The following is a 15,649-nucleotide window of genomic DNA, read 5'->3' on the forward strand; positions in this document are numbered from 1 at the left end:
TTTTTACATAATTGAAAAAAAAAAAGATACTATGTTCAGTCAGGTTTCTCCTAACAACACATGAAACTTTGGACAAGCATAACTCCTTTGATCCTCAACCTTTTTAAGTGTTTCTTGTCTCAAAACTATATCCCCATGTGTTTTCTTTGCGTCTCCACAAATGGAATTTAATTTCATTCACCTCAGACAAAGTCATCACAAAAATACTAACACATGTTCGGACAAAAACGTACCAGACAACATTTTTTTTTTTTTGCTTTCAACTATCATAGATTCTCATTCAATCAACTCATATCAGAAATGAATCACCAAAATAAAACTTCCAGTAGGATATATATCTCAAATGAACATATAAATTTTCACAAAAAGTTATAAACAACTCATAAAAATACAAAATCAAATACTAGACATAACTTTGTCACGTTTTTCACATGATTTTAGAGGCTGTGTTCTTCAATTAACCCTAAGAAGAATCCTAAATAAACTATGTTCTTTGTATAACTTTGTCATGTTCTTGGTATGGTTTCTCGAAGGGGTAATTGGTTGAAGTGGTACATGCTTGATACCTTTTAAATAAAATCTCAAACATGAAACTTGTGGATGGAAAAAATTCCTACTATGAGTCAAGTACATCACGCTGTAGAAATAAAATAAAATAAAAGTAATTTTAAAGAAATAGGATGATAATGGACTAATGGGCATGGAATCTCCAAACACAAAAACTGCATGGAGTCGGCAAAACTGCATTCACACATCACACTAAAACTACAGAACATGAAAACAGCTTCATCACCTAAAGTTTATCTATTAAAAATTTATGTAAATGTTATATGTTATGATATTGCAAATAATTTTATGTTTCTAAACGCAGGATTTGAAACAAACGTTGTCGTGTAATTGAAGCTCTTTTGTTCTTAGACTGCCCAATTATGCTCTGGCCTTTTCCATCTGGGAGGACATAATTTTTTTTTCACATTAGGATGTTTATTTTTTTAGTCTCTCAAATAAAATTTGCATCTTTTATTTCAGTAAATTTTTAAAAAAATCTTTTTAGTCCTTCAAATTCTAACAAAAAGGATTAAAAAATTCTAATTTGAGAAACTAAAATCAATAATATTTATTTGGATGATTAAAAAAACAGGTATAATTTGAGGATTTAAAAAACATAGCTAAACCTTCATTTTTTTAAGATATAACGTGTATTTTTATTTATATTTTTTTTAAAATCACATGTATTTATTTTTATAAAACAGAAATCACGTGTATTTATTTTTATAGGAGGTAAGTTTGTTCAAACTAAATATTATGAGACAACACTTATTGGAACAACCAATGTCAATTTATGTACGCTCTCGGTGGTTTATTCCTGGCATATTAATAATAATGTAATAGCTGCATTAGGTAAGCTTTCAATAAAGCACCCTGGATGACCACATGGAGTCTTTCATGCTTTAGAAATTGAAAATGGTCTTTCTTTAATTATTCTTAATGGTCATCAGTCATCAGAATTCACGAAACAATGCTGACGTCTTTTGATTTCTTTGGTTTACTTACTTCTTCACGTGGGTTTGGGTATTAGGGGTTCTATTATTGTTTCTTTATCAGTAAAAATTATTTACTGGTGATCGGTTGTGTCAAAGTGATGCTCCAGTTTAGGTTTCTTAAAAAAAAAAAAGGATGCTAGTTTGATAGTGAAAATTAACTTCAATTAATAATTGACGTTTGGGTACTTATTTTATGAAATTTTAAAGGAAAAACACTTATTTTAACTAAAAAAGCATTTATGGTAACTTTTTAGATGTTTGGGTAAACTTTTAAAAACAAGCAGAAGTGAAAAATAAGCTAAAGGTTGCTGAGAAGTTACTTGGAGTTGTTTCTCAAAATAATTAGCAACTGTTGAAGCGGAAATAAAAAACACAGAGGTGTGGTTTTTATGAAATTTTTTGATAAAATTGTTTATGGTTAAGTTTTAGATGTCACCCAATACCCCTGGACTTGAACCACAGAGAGAAATCTTTCACTCATGACCTAACAACGTTGGTGCTTCTCTTCTTTGCATCTTCTTCGATCCCAATGGTGGTTTTCTCTTCGGTTCAAGTTTGCTAATATTTCTTATTTCTCTATTAATTGTTCGATTTCTACTGATGCTCTCTTCTTCTTGTTATTATTTGAGTTTACGATTCAGTCTTTATTGTTGTTGGGAGAAAATGTTGAATTAGTTGTTTTTTTTTTATTTTCATTTTAAATCTGCCTCATCATCCCTTAAACTCTCATCCTATTTTTTGTCGTAAAGCACTTTTCATAATTGTAACCAAACATAAAACTGTTTTTGCTCTTATAAGAACCACTTATAAACAAACTTATCCAATAGTAGAACAGACTTTAATTTTCATACATTAGTATTGTTATATTTTTTTACCAATTAAAAATTATTTTAAATATAATTTTTAAAAGTAATTATTATAAAAAAGATATTACATTTCATAATTCATTACTAGTGACAGTATAAATAACTATTACATTGTAAATACATTCTATTTAAATATTATTAAAAAGAGTTTAATTTGGATGTTAGTGACACTTTTATAATGTTTAATGATTAGAAATATTCCAAAAATAAATTTTAAAATAATTATTATAAAATTAATTTTTTAATTAAATAGCAAGTAGATGGTAATGTAAAAATATCTACATTATTATTAATATATTTTAATTATTAGATTAAAAAGAGATTAACTTTGATGCACTATCTATATCAATACATTAAAAATTATTTTATATGTAACTTTTAAAGTAATTATTAAATAATTAATAATTTTTCATTATATGGTCATACATAACGATACGTGTATAGGGCAATACCGAGATAGATTACTATATTTTAATAGCATTAGAAAATGCCATATATTTGGTATAAAAATGTAATATACTAATAAAAATATTAAACCATTTCATTATCTCTATTAATACAATATTATTTAATAAAAATAAATTAATTAGTATAGATATTGTGATTTGGGCTAATAATATCTATAAACTATTTACTCACAAAAAAAGTAGTATAAACTATTTTGAGAACAAGGATTAATGAAGCATTTAATGTTGAGATATTTAAATTTAAAATTTACTGGGCAGCCAATTTTACTTATATTTTTTTAAGGGAATCCAGTTTTACTTGTTAGTTATAATATTTATTCTTAACAAAGTTATAGTATATTAGTATTTATTGAATATAATATACAATTAAATTATATTATTTTAATAAATATTATATTTATTAAATATAACGAATATATAATATATGTTTATTAAATATATATTCATATTGTATTAATTATTGTCGTCTCTGTTCAACATAGCTAATTAAATTTTACATTTAAAATAATTAATAAATATAATATGTAATGAACATCATTTGAGTTATATTTATAAATATTTAATTATATCATTAATTTGATTGTATATTATATTGAATAAAAAATATAACTGATATATTATAACAAATTGACTGACCAATAACATATTAATTATATTATTTATTTGATATATTGCTTAATCATATTAATTAATATTATTTGATCAATAATATATATATATATATATATATATATATATATATATATATATATATATATATATATATATATATATATATAATCATTACCATCTAGCATGTGAATCAAATGACGTAATTGTCTCAACTTAATCAAAGGCTTCAAGTTTGAGCCTTAGGTATATAGTTGCAGTAAATATTCAAAGAGAGTTTTTCACCTACAATGATCTCATCTCATTCGAACAATATTACTTTCAGTAGAAGAAGCTACTCTTGTTTCTTGGTTTATATAAATAAAAAAAACATATATTGTATCATTATTATTTTCAATAGGTAGATATTAAATCTCCAACTTTTGAAAGGTTTTTTCGTTAAAAGAAAATAGTTATTACTCAACATTTAGTTAAAATATACATGGGCCAAACTTGCTTGTTTATAAAAAGATTGAATTTGAGGTCATTATTGGTTCATTCAAAGACATTATTAGTTATAAGTGTCTAGATAAAATATCAAGTTAAAGGTTTAAATATAGTTTTCATATACCTCTAATATATCATATTTTGATTTTATTATCTAAATTTCATATTTCTTTTGATTTTACCATCCGGAATTTTTATATGTTTGATTTTAGTATATGTCGTTGGTCAAAATCTGTTAAGTCATGACATGACAAGTTAATGGAGTGTCACATTGTAACATTATGCTTTTTGTAATTATTTTTTATGACTGACACGTGTGGACTTTGAGGGATAAGAAAAAGAGTGGGTGAGCTTAGGAAGCGATGGGTGTGAATAGAAAAAAGAAGAAAAGTCATATATTCCATTTTATTAACTGAAAACTAAACTGTAGTACAAAATACTCTTATTTCACTATCTTCTTTCTCTCCAAGAAAACCCTTCATTGTAGAGCTTGAGGCTTTGATTCTCCTTGCCCAAGGAACCTTGTAAGTGTGCTTCCTCTGAGTTGTGGACTGAATTCAGTAATAAGAGACCTTTCTCTTTCCCCTCTCATCCTCCACTTTCATTTTCCTCCATAAACACTTTTCAAAGCTTCATAAAAGTGTTCATTTTCAAGGTTTTAATGTATTTTATGTTGGTTTTGAGGTCTAGGGTGGTGTGAATGAAATAAAACTACTGTAAGAGTGGGAGAAAGATTGCATCTTGGACCCAAAGTCCCTTCCTTGCTTCCTTTCTTCATCTAAAAGCAAGTTTCACGAGTTTGATAGGTAAGGGAAGCTTAAACCATCTTTAATCTTAAGTTTTATGGGTTTAATCATTATTTTTAGTTGTTAGAATGTGTTTTAATTCGATGTTCATGGTTGGAAATGGATTGAGACTCATTAAAGGGACAAAATATGCAAAAAAATCGTGATTATGCAAACTTGTGGCGCTTAAGTGCAATAGGGGAAACATTATTGTTAGAGGCTGATGCTTTTGTAAAACCTACGCTTAAACGGGGGAGACAAGGGCACCCTTTTGCTGAGATTCAATCTAGTGTTCAATCTTAAATGCATTGATATGCTGGTGAATCTTAAATGAAATTGATTGAGGTGATTTCTTGTTATTTATCATGAAATTCACATACATGTGTTGAGATTTGGTGTTTGATTATGAAAACTTATTTGAAAAGTCTCATGATGCTTAGGTAAGCTATGTGAGAGTTCATGATTGGTGAGAATGATATGAATGATGAATTGATGCAGAATTGAACAAGATGTGAATGATGAGTTGATGATGAGTTGAATGACATATGCATAATGAATTGAATTATGTGCAATGAGTTAAATTGATGATGAAATAAATTATATTGATGAGGGTGGACAAATTTATTAATGATGTGATTTGATTTTGGATTTGTATGATCATAACATACATGTATTGATGAATGACATTGCATTTGAGTAAGCGCATCAGTTGGGGGTGCTAAGAAGGCCCTCAACCTAATGTCGGAGGATGGTAGTGGTGGCTAATGGTAAAAGGGCAAATAGAATGGATGGGTGGGGGAATCACTAAATAGGTTAAGATCATTGCAAGCCTTACTAGAGGTAAGCCACTACCCATGCTCATTCATTTTCAATAAAATCACACTTCCACCACAAGGTTAATTTGAGTCTCTCTGAATCGTCAAGGTGTGACTATGTTATGGGATGTATTTTAGTTAATTGCTTAAGGTGAAATCTTTCGAGAGTAAAGAGTCAGCATGTCATAATATGATAGTTAACAAGTGCATTGATAATTGTGACTTAATGATGTGTTACTTTATGAGTTGCAATGGTATGTGATTGTTGGAAAAGTGAAGGATTTGTATATCTCTTTTAAAATGGTGATCTTACATTGTTTTCAATTACATGATGTTTCTTTTAAAATGAGCTTACCCTTGCATTTTCTATTGAATCGTGATGATTGTATCTTTGAAAGGGAACAAATTTTGATGTAGTTTCTGATGAGCATGTCACTTATGATTGATGTGGACTTGGTGGTGCTTAATTTAAGGATGAGATTTGATCCTTGGTCTTTTATTTATATTTTGTCTTAGCAGGGACCGCCTTAGGGTTTAGATATTTCATGGATCTATGTTGTATTTATTCCCTTAATGAAACCATATGTGTTGAGTTTGGAGATTTTTTTATGATGTTTTAATGATGTAGTGCCATAGGACACAAGTACCTTATGTTTTATAATTGGAAGACCCTTTTATACATGATATTTATATGACATGCTTGTATTTGAAAAAAAATTATAAATATTTTTATTAATTATACTAATTCAAGAGTTTTAAAAGGACTAAAGTAAATCTTTCTGCATTAAAGCCTTAGCATTTCATATAATGAAATCCGAGGTTGTTACACACATGATTAATACAAACATAAATCATCTTAAAAATACAAGCATACATTATCTTAAAATATTACTTGCAATAAACCATTTATAATAAATTACAATTAATCTTAACATAAAAGCAAATATGCATTATCTTAAAGATATTACTTGTAATAAATAATTTATAATAAATTACAATTAAATATATTTTCTACATGTTGCAAAAAATATAATAATTAAAATTGATAATTTCTAATAAATTCTAGTTAATTATAGTGTTAAGAGTGTCATTAATATTCTTTAATAACAACATTATACTAACATTATAATGTGCGGATGCGGGATAATATGTGGTACAATATTATCTTTACTTTTTTACAAACAATAATTAATATAAAGTGATAGTGGCTTGTCCCTTAATCAAATAATCCACGGTTTGAGTCATGATTGACCTTTGGATATTAAATAATAAATCGTATTAGGAGAAGAATACTCACTTTGACTGTGTTTATGATTTTCGATAAAGATTTAATTACTACATCTGGTGGGGACTATTTCGTAACAATATCATAGTCATAAAAAAATAATATTAACTTTTTTATATAATATAATTTCTATTAATTAATCCTGGTTTAAATTACTCCGGTTAAAAGAAAATTTAATTGATTTACGTACTTTGATTTTTCTTTTTACTAAATTTCTATTAAACAAAAAATATATTAACGAATGTAAATCCAATGTCCAATCTTCAATATATAACATTTTTCAATAGTTGTCAATTTTACTAAAACTGTAAAAGAATTTAATTCCTTAAATCTCTATTTTTACAGGACTTTAATTAAGTAACACCTAGAAACCAATTGTATCAACAACTGCTAAAAGAATATGTCTACATGTAAAGAGCTAAAAAAAAGAGAAGAAAAGAATCTATCAAGATTAATGGACTACATTTACCTACGAATTGCTTGGTTTCTTCATAGTGTGTACAGAATATTGACAATGAAGCTCCTCCCAAAGACTATTAAATTCGTAGGTCCCGACCCATTCATAGTGTCTCTTTCTGCCTCTCTGGCTTGTTGTGCACTTGATTTTGACAAAAGGTTAATGTAGGAAGGAAAACTATGCCTATAGCTTGAAAATGACTTTCATATATATTTTCATTTTAGTAGCATTTTATTAGAGTTCTTTTTTCTTTCTTTTTTGAAAGATACTTTATACTCACTTTTCTTTTAATTTTAAAAGTTGTATATCTATCGCAATAAGTGTTATGTTATAATATTGTAGAATATTTTAGTGTAAATCATCATTTTATGAGTACTTTGTTATAACAGTAAAAAAAAAGTACTTTGTTATACTAATGTCTGTGACTATTGATATTACCAACTAGTTTCAAATTTCTACAATTATCTATAAACTAAAATATGACTTTATAAATAAAAATCTGACTATTAAATTTACGCGGTGTGGCACAAAATTGGTAATTGATGATACATACATGTATAATATAATTTTATTATTAATACCTATACCTTTTATATTTTAATAAAATATAAATATATAGTATAATTACCAACAGGTAACAAATGTAGTAATTGACAAGAGAACGGACGGACGCTGACTATTGGATTTCCGTCTCATGCATCTAACCAAATAGTCACAACAAAACAATGATTTGTATTTTCGTATTCCTCTAAGTCTTCGTTCACGTATTTTCTGAGAAGGTGGCAACTGAGAAGCCACTATTCCTATTCGTCTTCAAAACTTCACACGCCAACCGCGTTGAAGCTAGACTCGGCTCCTCTTAACATGCCCCACTCAACTAGATTCTTCTCTTCCAAGCAAACTCTTTGCATCAATCAACAACACCCAAAAATGAAAAGTATTAAAACCAAAAAATCTCTTTTGCAAAGGACATATTAGTCAATTGCCAACTGGTCTGCGTTCTCAAATATTACCATATAAAACCTCCATTCTCTCTGTCCCTCTCTCTCTCTCTCTCTCATAGTATCATATAAGAGTTCTCATATTCTCAATCTTATTACAAGCTTGTGCCTGCTTCTTTGTTCCCTAGGTTCGTACCTTACATTGCTGCTATTGACACAAGGGTGTGTTGTTTTGTTTTTATCGTTGAGAAGTAATTAAGGTACGTACAAATGGGTAAGAAGCTTGATGCTCTCCTTGGTAGAACCTTCAAGGTATCAAAGTTCAAGGCTATTGTTAACCTTGCCATCTCACGCCTAGCTGTTCTCAAGAACCAGCGCCAGGCTCGCCTTAGACATGCCCGTTCTGATGTCCTTGAACTCCTCCAACTTGGCCACCAAGAACGTGCTTCACTTCGAGTAAGATATTATACATGTTTGTTGTCTTGTCTCTCAAAGACAATTTTTAAAATTTAATTTATGTTCACTGATGGTGTAAACAAAATTATACTAGCAATCAATCAGAAATCATATAGCTGTACGACTTTTAACATATTTATTAAAAAAGTAAACAAACATATTATATATAAATTTGTAATTGGATGAGTCTTTTGCATAGACTATATTCTTATTTTTTTTTATCACACAATAACTGAAAACTGGTTTGTTTTGGACAGGTTGAGCATGTGATCAAGGATCAGAACATGTTGGATGTGTATGGCAGGATTGAAGGATACTTCAACCTCTTGATCGAAAGGGTCCACCTCATTGAGCAAGAGAGGTTGGTTTACTCTTGTAATTTTGTTTGGTGAAAGAATTGGTTTTCGTTTTTCTTTTTAAAATGATGGGTTTGGTATTCTTGTTACAGAGAATGTCCCGAGGAACTGAAGGAGGCAGCATCGGGATTGCTCTATGCAGCTTCAAGGTGTGGAGATTTTCCTGAGATTCAACAGATTCGTGTAATTTTGACATCACGGTTTGGCAAGGAGTTTGCTGCTCGATCTATTGAGTTGAGGAACAACTGTGGAGTCCATCCTCAGGTATGTATCTGATATGAGATTCAGCAATCTTTGTTATGTCTAATATTGTTGCCTTCCCAGTATTTTGTTTTGCCTGTTAGACTAGTTAAGAACTAGGATTTATCTACAAGCTAAAATGTGTGCAGAGAGCAGATAACTGTCTTATGATAATTTTTATCTGGTTGTTTATAGATGATACAGAAATTGTCAACAAAGATGCCAAGCCTGGAAAGCAGAATGAAGGTACTCAAAGACATTGCTTCTGAGAATGGTATTGTTCTGCAGCTCGAAGAAACTTCTGTTTCGGTTGAGGTATAACACCTGAGGCAGAAAAATTTGCAATTTCTTGTTTATATTTATATTTGAAAACCAACTACTTATGGGATCTGCTGTAAACTGTTCAGGAACAATCCAGTGTAGAAAAGCAAAACCAACATGAACCTGAGAAGAAGGAAGAGAATGTAAGCATTTTGCCTAGCAGGGGGAAAGATGAAAAGTTAATTGATTCCTATAAGGGAAGAAAAACGTACAAGGACGTAGCTGATGCAGCACAAGCAGCTTTTGAGTCAGCAGAATATGCTGCAGCTGCTGCAAGAGCAGCACTGGAACTCTCCCGATCTGAATCACATGATCCCGATGATCATGATAGCACAAGACTCCAACCAAGAAAAGTGGAGGAAGGACATGATGTGAGACCTCAAATGGAAGAAAAGGAAATCCTCAGTGAAACTCAAAGAGAAGATGAGTTAAAAAAGTCGAAAGACATTATAAGTTGCAATTCAACTGATGAGGTTTTGAAGGGGGCTACTGCCTTGGTGGATGGTGAAATTGAGGCTGATCCTTTGGAAAAGGAAGTGATTTTCGATGATAGTGATGATGAGAATGATAATAAACAGAATATAAATCAATCTTCTAAGCAGACATCTTCAGGGTATGGTGCTGGTATAGTAGTAAATACAGTGCCAGGATCCAAGATGCAGAATGCGCCTCAGTTGGATTTGCAGAAGAGGCCTATTTCAGTGAGGACTAGATGAATGAAAAATCACTGAGTATGAGTGGCATCTATCGAAGTTTCGCTTGGTTCTTTAAATTTTGTCTTATGGATTTGCCATCAGAATGTCAATATGTTTTTTCATTATTTAAATGATTAATTGGATTAGTTGGATGTAAAAATAGTGTCAGGGATTCTCCTCTTTATGCAATCACAACATAAAAGTAGGCACCCTCCAGACATGGACATGGGAAACAGATTGATATTTGATCAAACACAGAAATATGACTGCAGAAGAAACCTTAATAAACATAATGGAGATTCGAATCATGAATTGCCAAGCTAACTTTTGAATTGTGAATCATTTGTATTGAATCATAAGATTAGAGACAATAAAAATAACTTCAAATCTATTTTATAGATAATACATAGTGTTCAATGTAATAATTTAAAACTAAAAATAAATAAATTCAACTTAAGCATAAGGTCTCATGAAACAAAATTACTAGCTATATTTGAGTTTGTAAAGTCTCTATTTAAAAAAAAATTAAAAACAACAATGAAACCAAACAAAGTGCATGTATTGAATGAGTGACAAAAAAGTATTGAAATAATCAAATAGAATAAGTTCAAAAGTGCTCTTTCAATTCTGTTTAACAATTTAAGCTTATATTTTCAATTTCTTTCAAGAAAATTGGTGAAAGAAAAGTAAAGAAAGAAAAAAAAAATACCAAATTGAATTGTGTGATTTATATCAATAATAAAAGATTGCACCTATTCATTCATGCATCATAAGATTCGAAGTGGTTTGATATTCATCTTATGATACAAATTGATAGCTAACCAACTTGCATAATTTGAATCATAAATCGTAAGATTCTAATAGATACGAAACTTGAATATACCAGGAAAAGCATTGGTAAGATTCTTGAGGGGGGGAGCATGCAGGGTTCTAGAACATGGAATATAAGTGCTTTCTGCTTAGAGTTAGTTTTTTTTTCCTAGAATCTGTTTATGTCAATAATCATTCTTCAGGAGATACGAAGTTCAAGAATTACAATAATGTTTTGTGTCCTTGAAACATGAGCACTATAATAGTATGCAATGCAAAGAGGACCAATGCCTGTGCCCAAAGAGATATTAACAATAATATTGCATTGAGACTATGCTCCAGCCAGGCTCGTAAATTTAGGGAATAAACCCAAACTAAGTCAGAATTGTAAAAACTTAATACATAAGGCTATATGTAATTTGCAGTAATTTTCACTGAGGTCAGAACACCAAACAATCTGTACTCCTAATTTGTTGATTCCAATAAATACATCACTGCCCCCTAGGCCTCTTCTGACCCTGTTGAATCAGGTCATTGTATGACTGCAAACTCACCCCAACATCTTCTTCATCATATTCTATTCCAAGCTCCTCCTGCAAAGTGCAAACTAGTGTCAATATGATAACAGAAACATTAAAAATAACTAAATAAGATCTATGGTTGTGACAAGCCAAGAAAGAAACCTGAAATTCTTTGGGATCCTTAGGTGAGTTCTCAGTGAGGGTATCCCATAAATCCTTGAACATTCTTTTCCGCTTTCTCCACTGACCTATCATCTCTGACAACATATTCTCAACAGCCTTGCGTTCCTCTGGCTTCACCAGAGTAACACCTCCACGTAACTTGGTCAATTTATCCTCCATTTCTTGAACCTGAAGCAGAACATAAAGACGCAAATTATCTCAGCACAACCACCAATTCCCTTTCATGAAATTAAAACAAGCACACAAGCATCCACATCAGTTACCTCCAATCTAAGATTTACTTCTCTTTCAAAGATCTGTTCCAGTGTCAAATTTGATTGCAATGACTTAATTTCTGCACCAACAAGTTGCATCCATAAATAGCAAGATCAAGAGGTTTGTCCACAATAAAAATTCTCAACGGTTCCTAATGCACGAAAGCTAATATCCACAATAACCACATCAAATGACCTGGATTAGGTATAGTCAAGAATTCGTATAGCCGGTACAATTAGCAAATTGAAACCATTAGACAACGATCAGCCACTCAATCAAAATGGAATTACATCATTTTACGTGTATAAACCAAAAATTATAACTGAAAATGTTCTTTTTAGTCAAACAAACCCTTATCATTCTACCTCATAATATTACTTCCTAAGCGTCCAGATTGCATCTGAATTTGCTATTATAAGCAATTTCACGCACTCACACAGTCAGTTAATCGGAATCGTTTCAACAGACTTCTCAAATCTCAAATTCTGTTTAAGTTTGATAATATACCTGCTTCAACCTCACTAGTAGCCTTTTTCTGATCCTCTAGCTGCTTTTGAAGGTCAGCATTCTGTTTCTTCATGTGATTCAGCTCTTCAGTGTTGGGAATTTGAAACTGGTCTTGCCGCGCAAGGTATATCTTCTGATTCCCAAACTCCTTGAACGAAATCCGCTTTCCATCGGCGAGTATGTCCAACGCTTTCTGAATCGCCGCTTTCTTAAGATTGAACTTTTGCAATGCATCCGCCACGTTCTGCGCATTCACCGGCCTATTTTGCTGGAAAAAAAAAAATTCAAAATCAAAACTGAAACAAACAACCATTCAACTCAGAATTGGGGCGTTTTGAATTTATAAGTTTAATTTCAATTTTGTTGCTGGTGTGGTACAGAATTGAAGTTAGCATGCATGATAATTGATGGCAAAGGGAGCAAAGGTGTGTCACGGGAGGTGAGTCGTGAGGCACGTGATTGGGAAAAGGGTTAGTTGCTAGTTACCTCGTTGACGAAGTTCAACACGATCGCTGCGAAATGAAAGAGAGACATGTTAGGTTAGTTAGGTTCTGAAAGAGAAACAGCGAAATGAGAGAGAGAGAGAGAGAGAGAGAGAGAGAGTGGTGAGGGTACCTTCGGCGCTATCGGATTTTGGAGCCATTGTTTGGATCGAAGGAAAATGGCGCGGGAAAAATTCAGGATCTCTCTTTTCTATTTTCCGCCAACGCAAACGAACGAGGATTGCCAGACACGGAAGAAAATGCCCATCTACGACACCGTTTGTGCGCATGAGAGAGAGAGAAAAAAAAAAGTACTTAAATAAATAGTTTTATGACTAAATTGTTTGAGCTTATTCTTTAAAATAAGTGTGTTTTTCTTAAGATAGAAGGGTTAATTAAGTTGTTTGTTATTAATTTTTTAAAAAATTTAATTTTTAGTCTTTAAATTTTTATTTCACTTATCAAGATTTTTTTTTTCATTAAGATTTTTAGTCTCTAAATTTTTATTTAATTATTGAAGGTAATTAAAATTTTAAAAATTTTAGTTATTAGTCAATGAACAAAATTTTAAATTGATTGTTTTTATTTATTTAATGATATTTCAAAAATTTAGTGACTAAAAATCTTATGAAAATAAGTTAAGGAACATTAACCAGTCAAACATAAGTTTATATACTAAAAATCTTAATGGAAAAAAGTTAAACAATCTTGACCAATCAAACAAAAGTTTAAAAATTAAAAATTAAATTATAAAAAATTTTAAGAACTAAAAAATTAGTTAACCCTAAATGAAATAAATAGTTTTTTGATATTCCTATATATTTGTTTAAATTGATTTTACTTAAATTAAATAGTTTTTTTATTAAAAAATACATATATAAAAAATTTAAATTTATTTTTTTTAAGTTTAAACAAACTAATCCTTAATTTTAATTAATATTTTTTTTTCTATTTTGATTTTTATATAATGGTTTTGTTTCATTTTAAAAATATTACTCCTTCAGTCCCTAGTTACAAAACTCTTTCAACTAATTTATATTCCTTAAAAAATAGTTAATTTAGTTAATCGCATTAAGTTTGTCAACTATTTGTACCATCACTTGAAGATCACCTTTTTTTTATTTTTTTATCCACTTAATTATTTTTTATTAATGTTTGGAGAAAGAATAATTAAGTAAGGGTATGTAGGAAAAAAAATAATTAATGCATCCATAAATTAGAAAATGATCTTATAAAAAGGTACAAACAAATTTTTTAAAATGATTTTATAATTAGGGACAAAGGGAGTAGTTTTTAGATTATTGAGAAAAAAATTGTTTTTTTTTTAAGTTTAAAGAAAAAGATTATTAATTTTAGCCTTTTATTCTTTTTTACTATCTTGTTTACAAAAAGTTTAAACAAGAAATTAGAGACTATTAAATTTGAAAAAAAAATTATATAGTACATCGGGAGAAATTACACACACAAAAAAAATGAGGACTTGTTGTGGGGACGAAAAAAAAAAGGAACTTTGAATTATTAAAATTTCACAATTATCCCTTAATTAATACTGATTTAACTAAAAAAGAATAGTTTTTTGGTCAAATAAAAAAGGTGTTCATTGCTAATAAATACCTTCCAATTCTTTTAGTAAATATATATTACCAATTCCTATATATATGGACCACCAGGGTTTCTCTTTCTTTGCATGTTCTTTGGGTGCTACTGGCTCATAGAATGAACCACCGAACGATGACAATGGCAAATTGACTCAACCAACGAAGACACCTTTTAGGGATAAAATGCTTGGAAATAAATTGTACTTACTAAACTAGTCATGCTGCATAGGTGAGTGGGGCTGCATCGTGGTGAGAAATCTGAGAGCACCACTTTAGCTCTCACTAGTTACCGAAGAGTCTGTCTCCTCTTTAAACGGAGGGGGTGTTTGATTTTGGGTCACTGTCACTTTGATTTCCTTCCTCCTGAATCTTCATTGCTTTTGTGCTTACGATTCCTTTTCTTCTTCATTCACCTTCTTTGATCCTTCGAGGTATTCTCTTTCTAATCATGTCTTCATTTTTGTCTGACTCCACCATTGGCATAGGTGGCAGTGATTTTAGGGGTTTGACTCTGCAACCCGTGATGGACCGAGAGGTTATTTCCATTGACGGTTCCTCCTTGAAGGATACTCATTGTGGTGCCTTTGACAACAAATCCTCTTCCTTAGAGAGGTTTAGGGCTTTGTGCCGTACTGGTGGAGGCACCTCTCGCCTCCACAAAAGGGCGTGGTCTTCCGCTGCTTCCTCGGCCAGGGAACCTGTCCTGATCACGTTGGGTCTCCCCCCTTCTGCTTTTTTGGGAGCAAGGAGAAACGGTGGGGATGTTAGGGCATCTCCCCGGGTGTGACGTAGTTATAACATTGGGTCGCCATAGTCCCCACCTATCGTTGCTAGCTATGAGTGGGTGAGAGATGATGTTCTGAAGTACAAGTCCTCCCTTACCTTTGCGGCGATTGTTGTTGATCTACAATGCCAGGTGTAACTGACAAACCTTGAGGACTCCTGCAAGATGGTCGTCTAGGCTTGTGGG

General features: G+C 30.9%; 2 protein-coding genes across 2 annotated transcripts; one reads left to right on the top strand and one right to left on the bottom strand.

Annotated features, from left to right (window-relative positions):
• Nucleotides 1-8,236: 8,236 nt before the first annotated feature.
• LOC114413459 lies at nucleotides 8,237-10,635 on the top strand. The gene is made up of 5 exons (XM_028377889.1): nucleotides 8,237-8,711; nucleotides 8,969-9,072; nucleotides 9,160-9,331; nucleotides 9,503-9,622; nucleotides 9,715-10,635. Exons 1-5 carry the CDS (start codon nucleotides 8,526-8,528, stop codon nucleotides 10,342-10,344), a joined length of 1,212 nt encoding a protein of 403 aa, XP_028233690.1. The 5' UTR covers nucleotides 8,237-8,525; the 3' UTR covers nucleotides 10,345-10,635.
• A 792-nt stretch (nucleotides 10,636-11,427) lies between these two features.
• On the bottom strand, nucleotides 11,428-13,361 carry LOC114413466 (homologous-pairing protein 2 homolog). The gene is made up of 6 exons (XM_028377903.1): nucleotides 13,215-13,361; nucleotides 13,086-13,111; nucleotides 12,600-12,867; nucleotides 12,101-12,171; nucleotides 11,817-12,005; nucleotides 11,428-11,726 (listed from the first exon to the last, which is right to left on the bottom strand). The coding sequence occupies exons 1-6, from the start codon at nucleotides 13,240-13,242 to the stop codon at nucleotides 11,625-11,627; spliced, it is 684 nt and encodes a 227-aa protein (XP_028233704.1). The 5' UTR covers nucleotides 13,243-13,361; the 3' UTR covers nucleotides 11,428-11,624.
• Nucleotides 13,362-15,649: the final 2,288 nt, after the last annotated feature.

Source organism: Glycine soja, chromosome 1, assembly GCF_004193775.1.
Source record: "Glycine soja cultivar W05 chromosome 1, ASM419377v2, whole genome shotgun sequence".
Taxonomy (NCBI): Eukaryota; Viridiplantae; Streptophyta; class Magnoliopsida; order Fabales; family Fabaceae; genus Glycine; species Glycine soja.

Excerpts from the sequence above, each read along its gene's own strand:
- LOC114413459 (XM_028377889.1), top strand. The coding sequence starts at position 8,526 with ATGGGTAAGAAGCTTGATGCTCTCCTTGGTAGAACCTTCAAGGTATCA. Across the intron at positions 8,712-8,968 it reads AAGAACGTGCTTCACTTCGA|GTTGAGCATGTGATCAAGGA; the intron begins GTAAGATATTAT and ends TGTTTTGGACAG. Across the intron at positions 9,332-9,502 it reads ACTGTGGAGTCCATCCTCAG|ATGATACAGAAATTGTCAAC; the intron begins GTATGTATCTGA and ends GGTTGTTTATAG.
- LOC114413466 (XM_028377903.1), bottom strand. The coding sequence starts at position 13,242 with ATGGCTCCAAAATCCGATAGCGCCGAAG. Across the intron at positions 12,172-12,599 it reads TACTAGTGAGGTTGAAGCAG|AAATTAAGTCATTGCAATCA; the intron begins GTATATTATCAA and ends TTGTTGGTGCAG. Across the intron at positions 11,727-11,816 it reads AGGATCCCAAAGAATTTCAG|GAGGAGCTTGGAATAGAATA; the intron begins GTTTCTTTCTTG and ends TGCACTTTGCAG.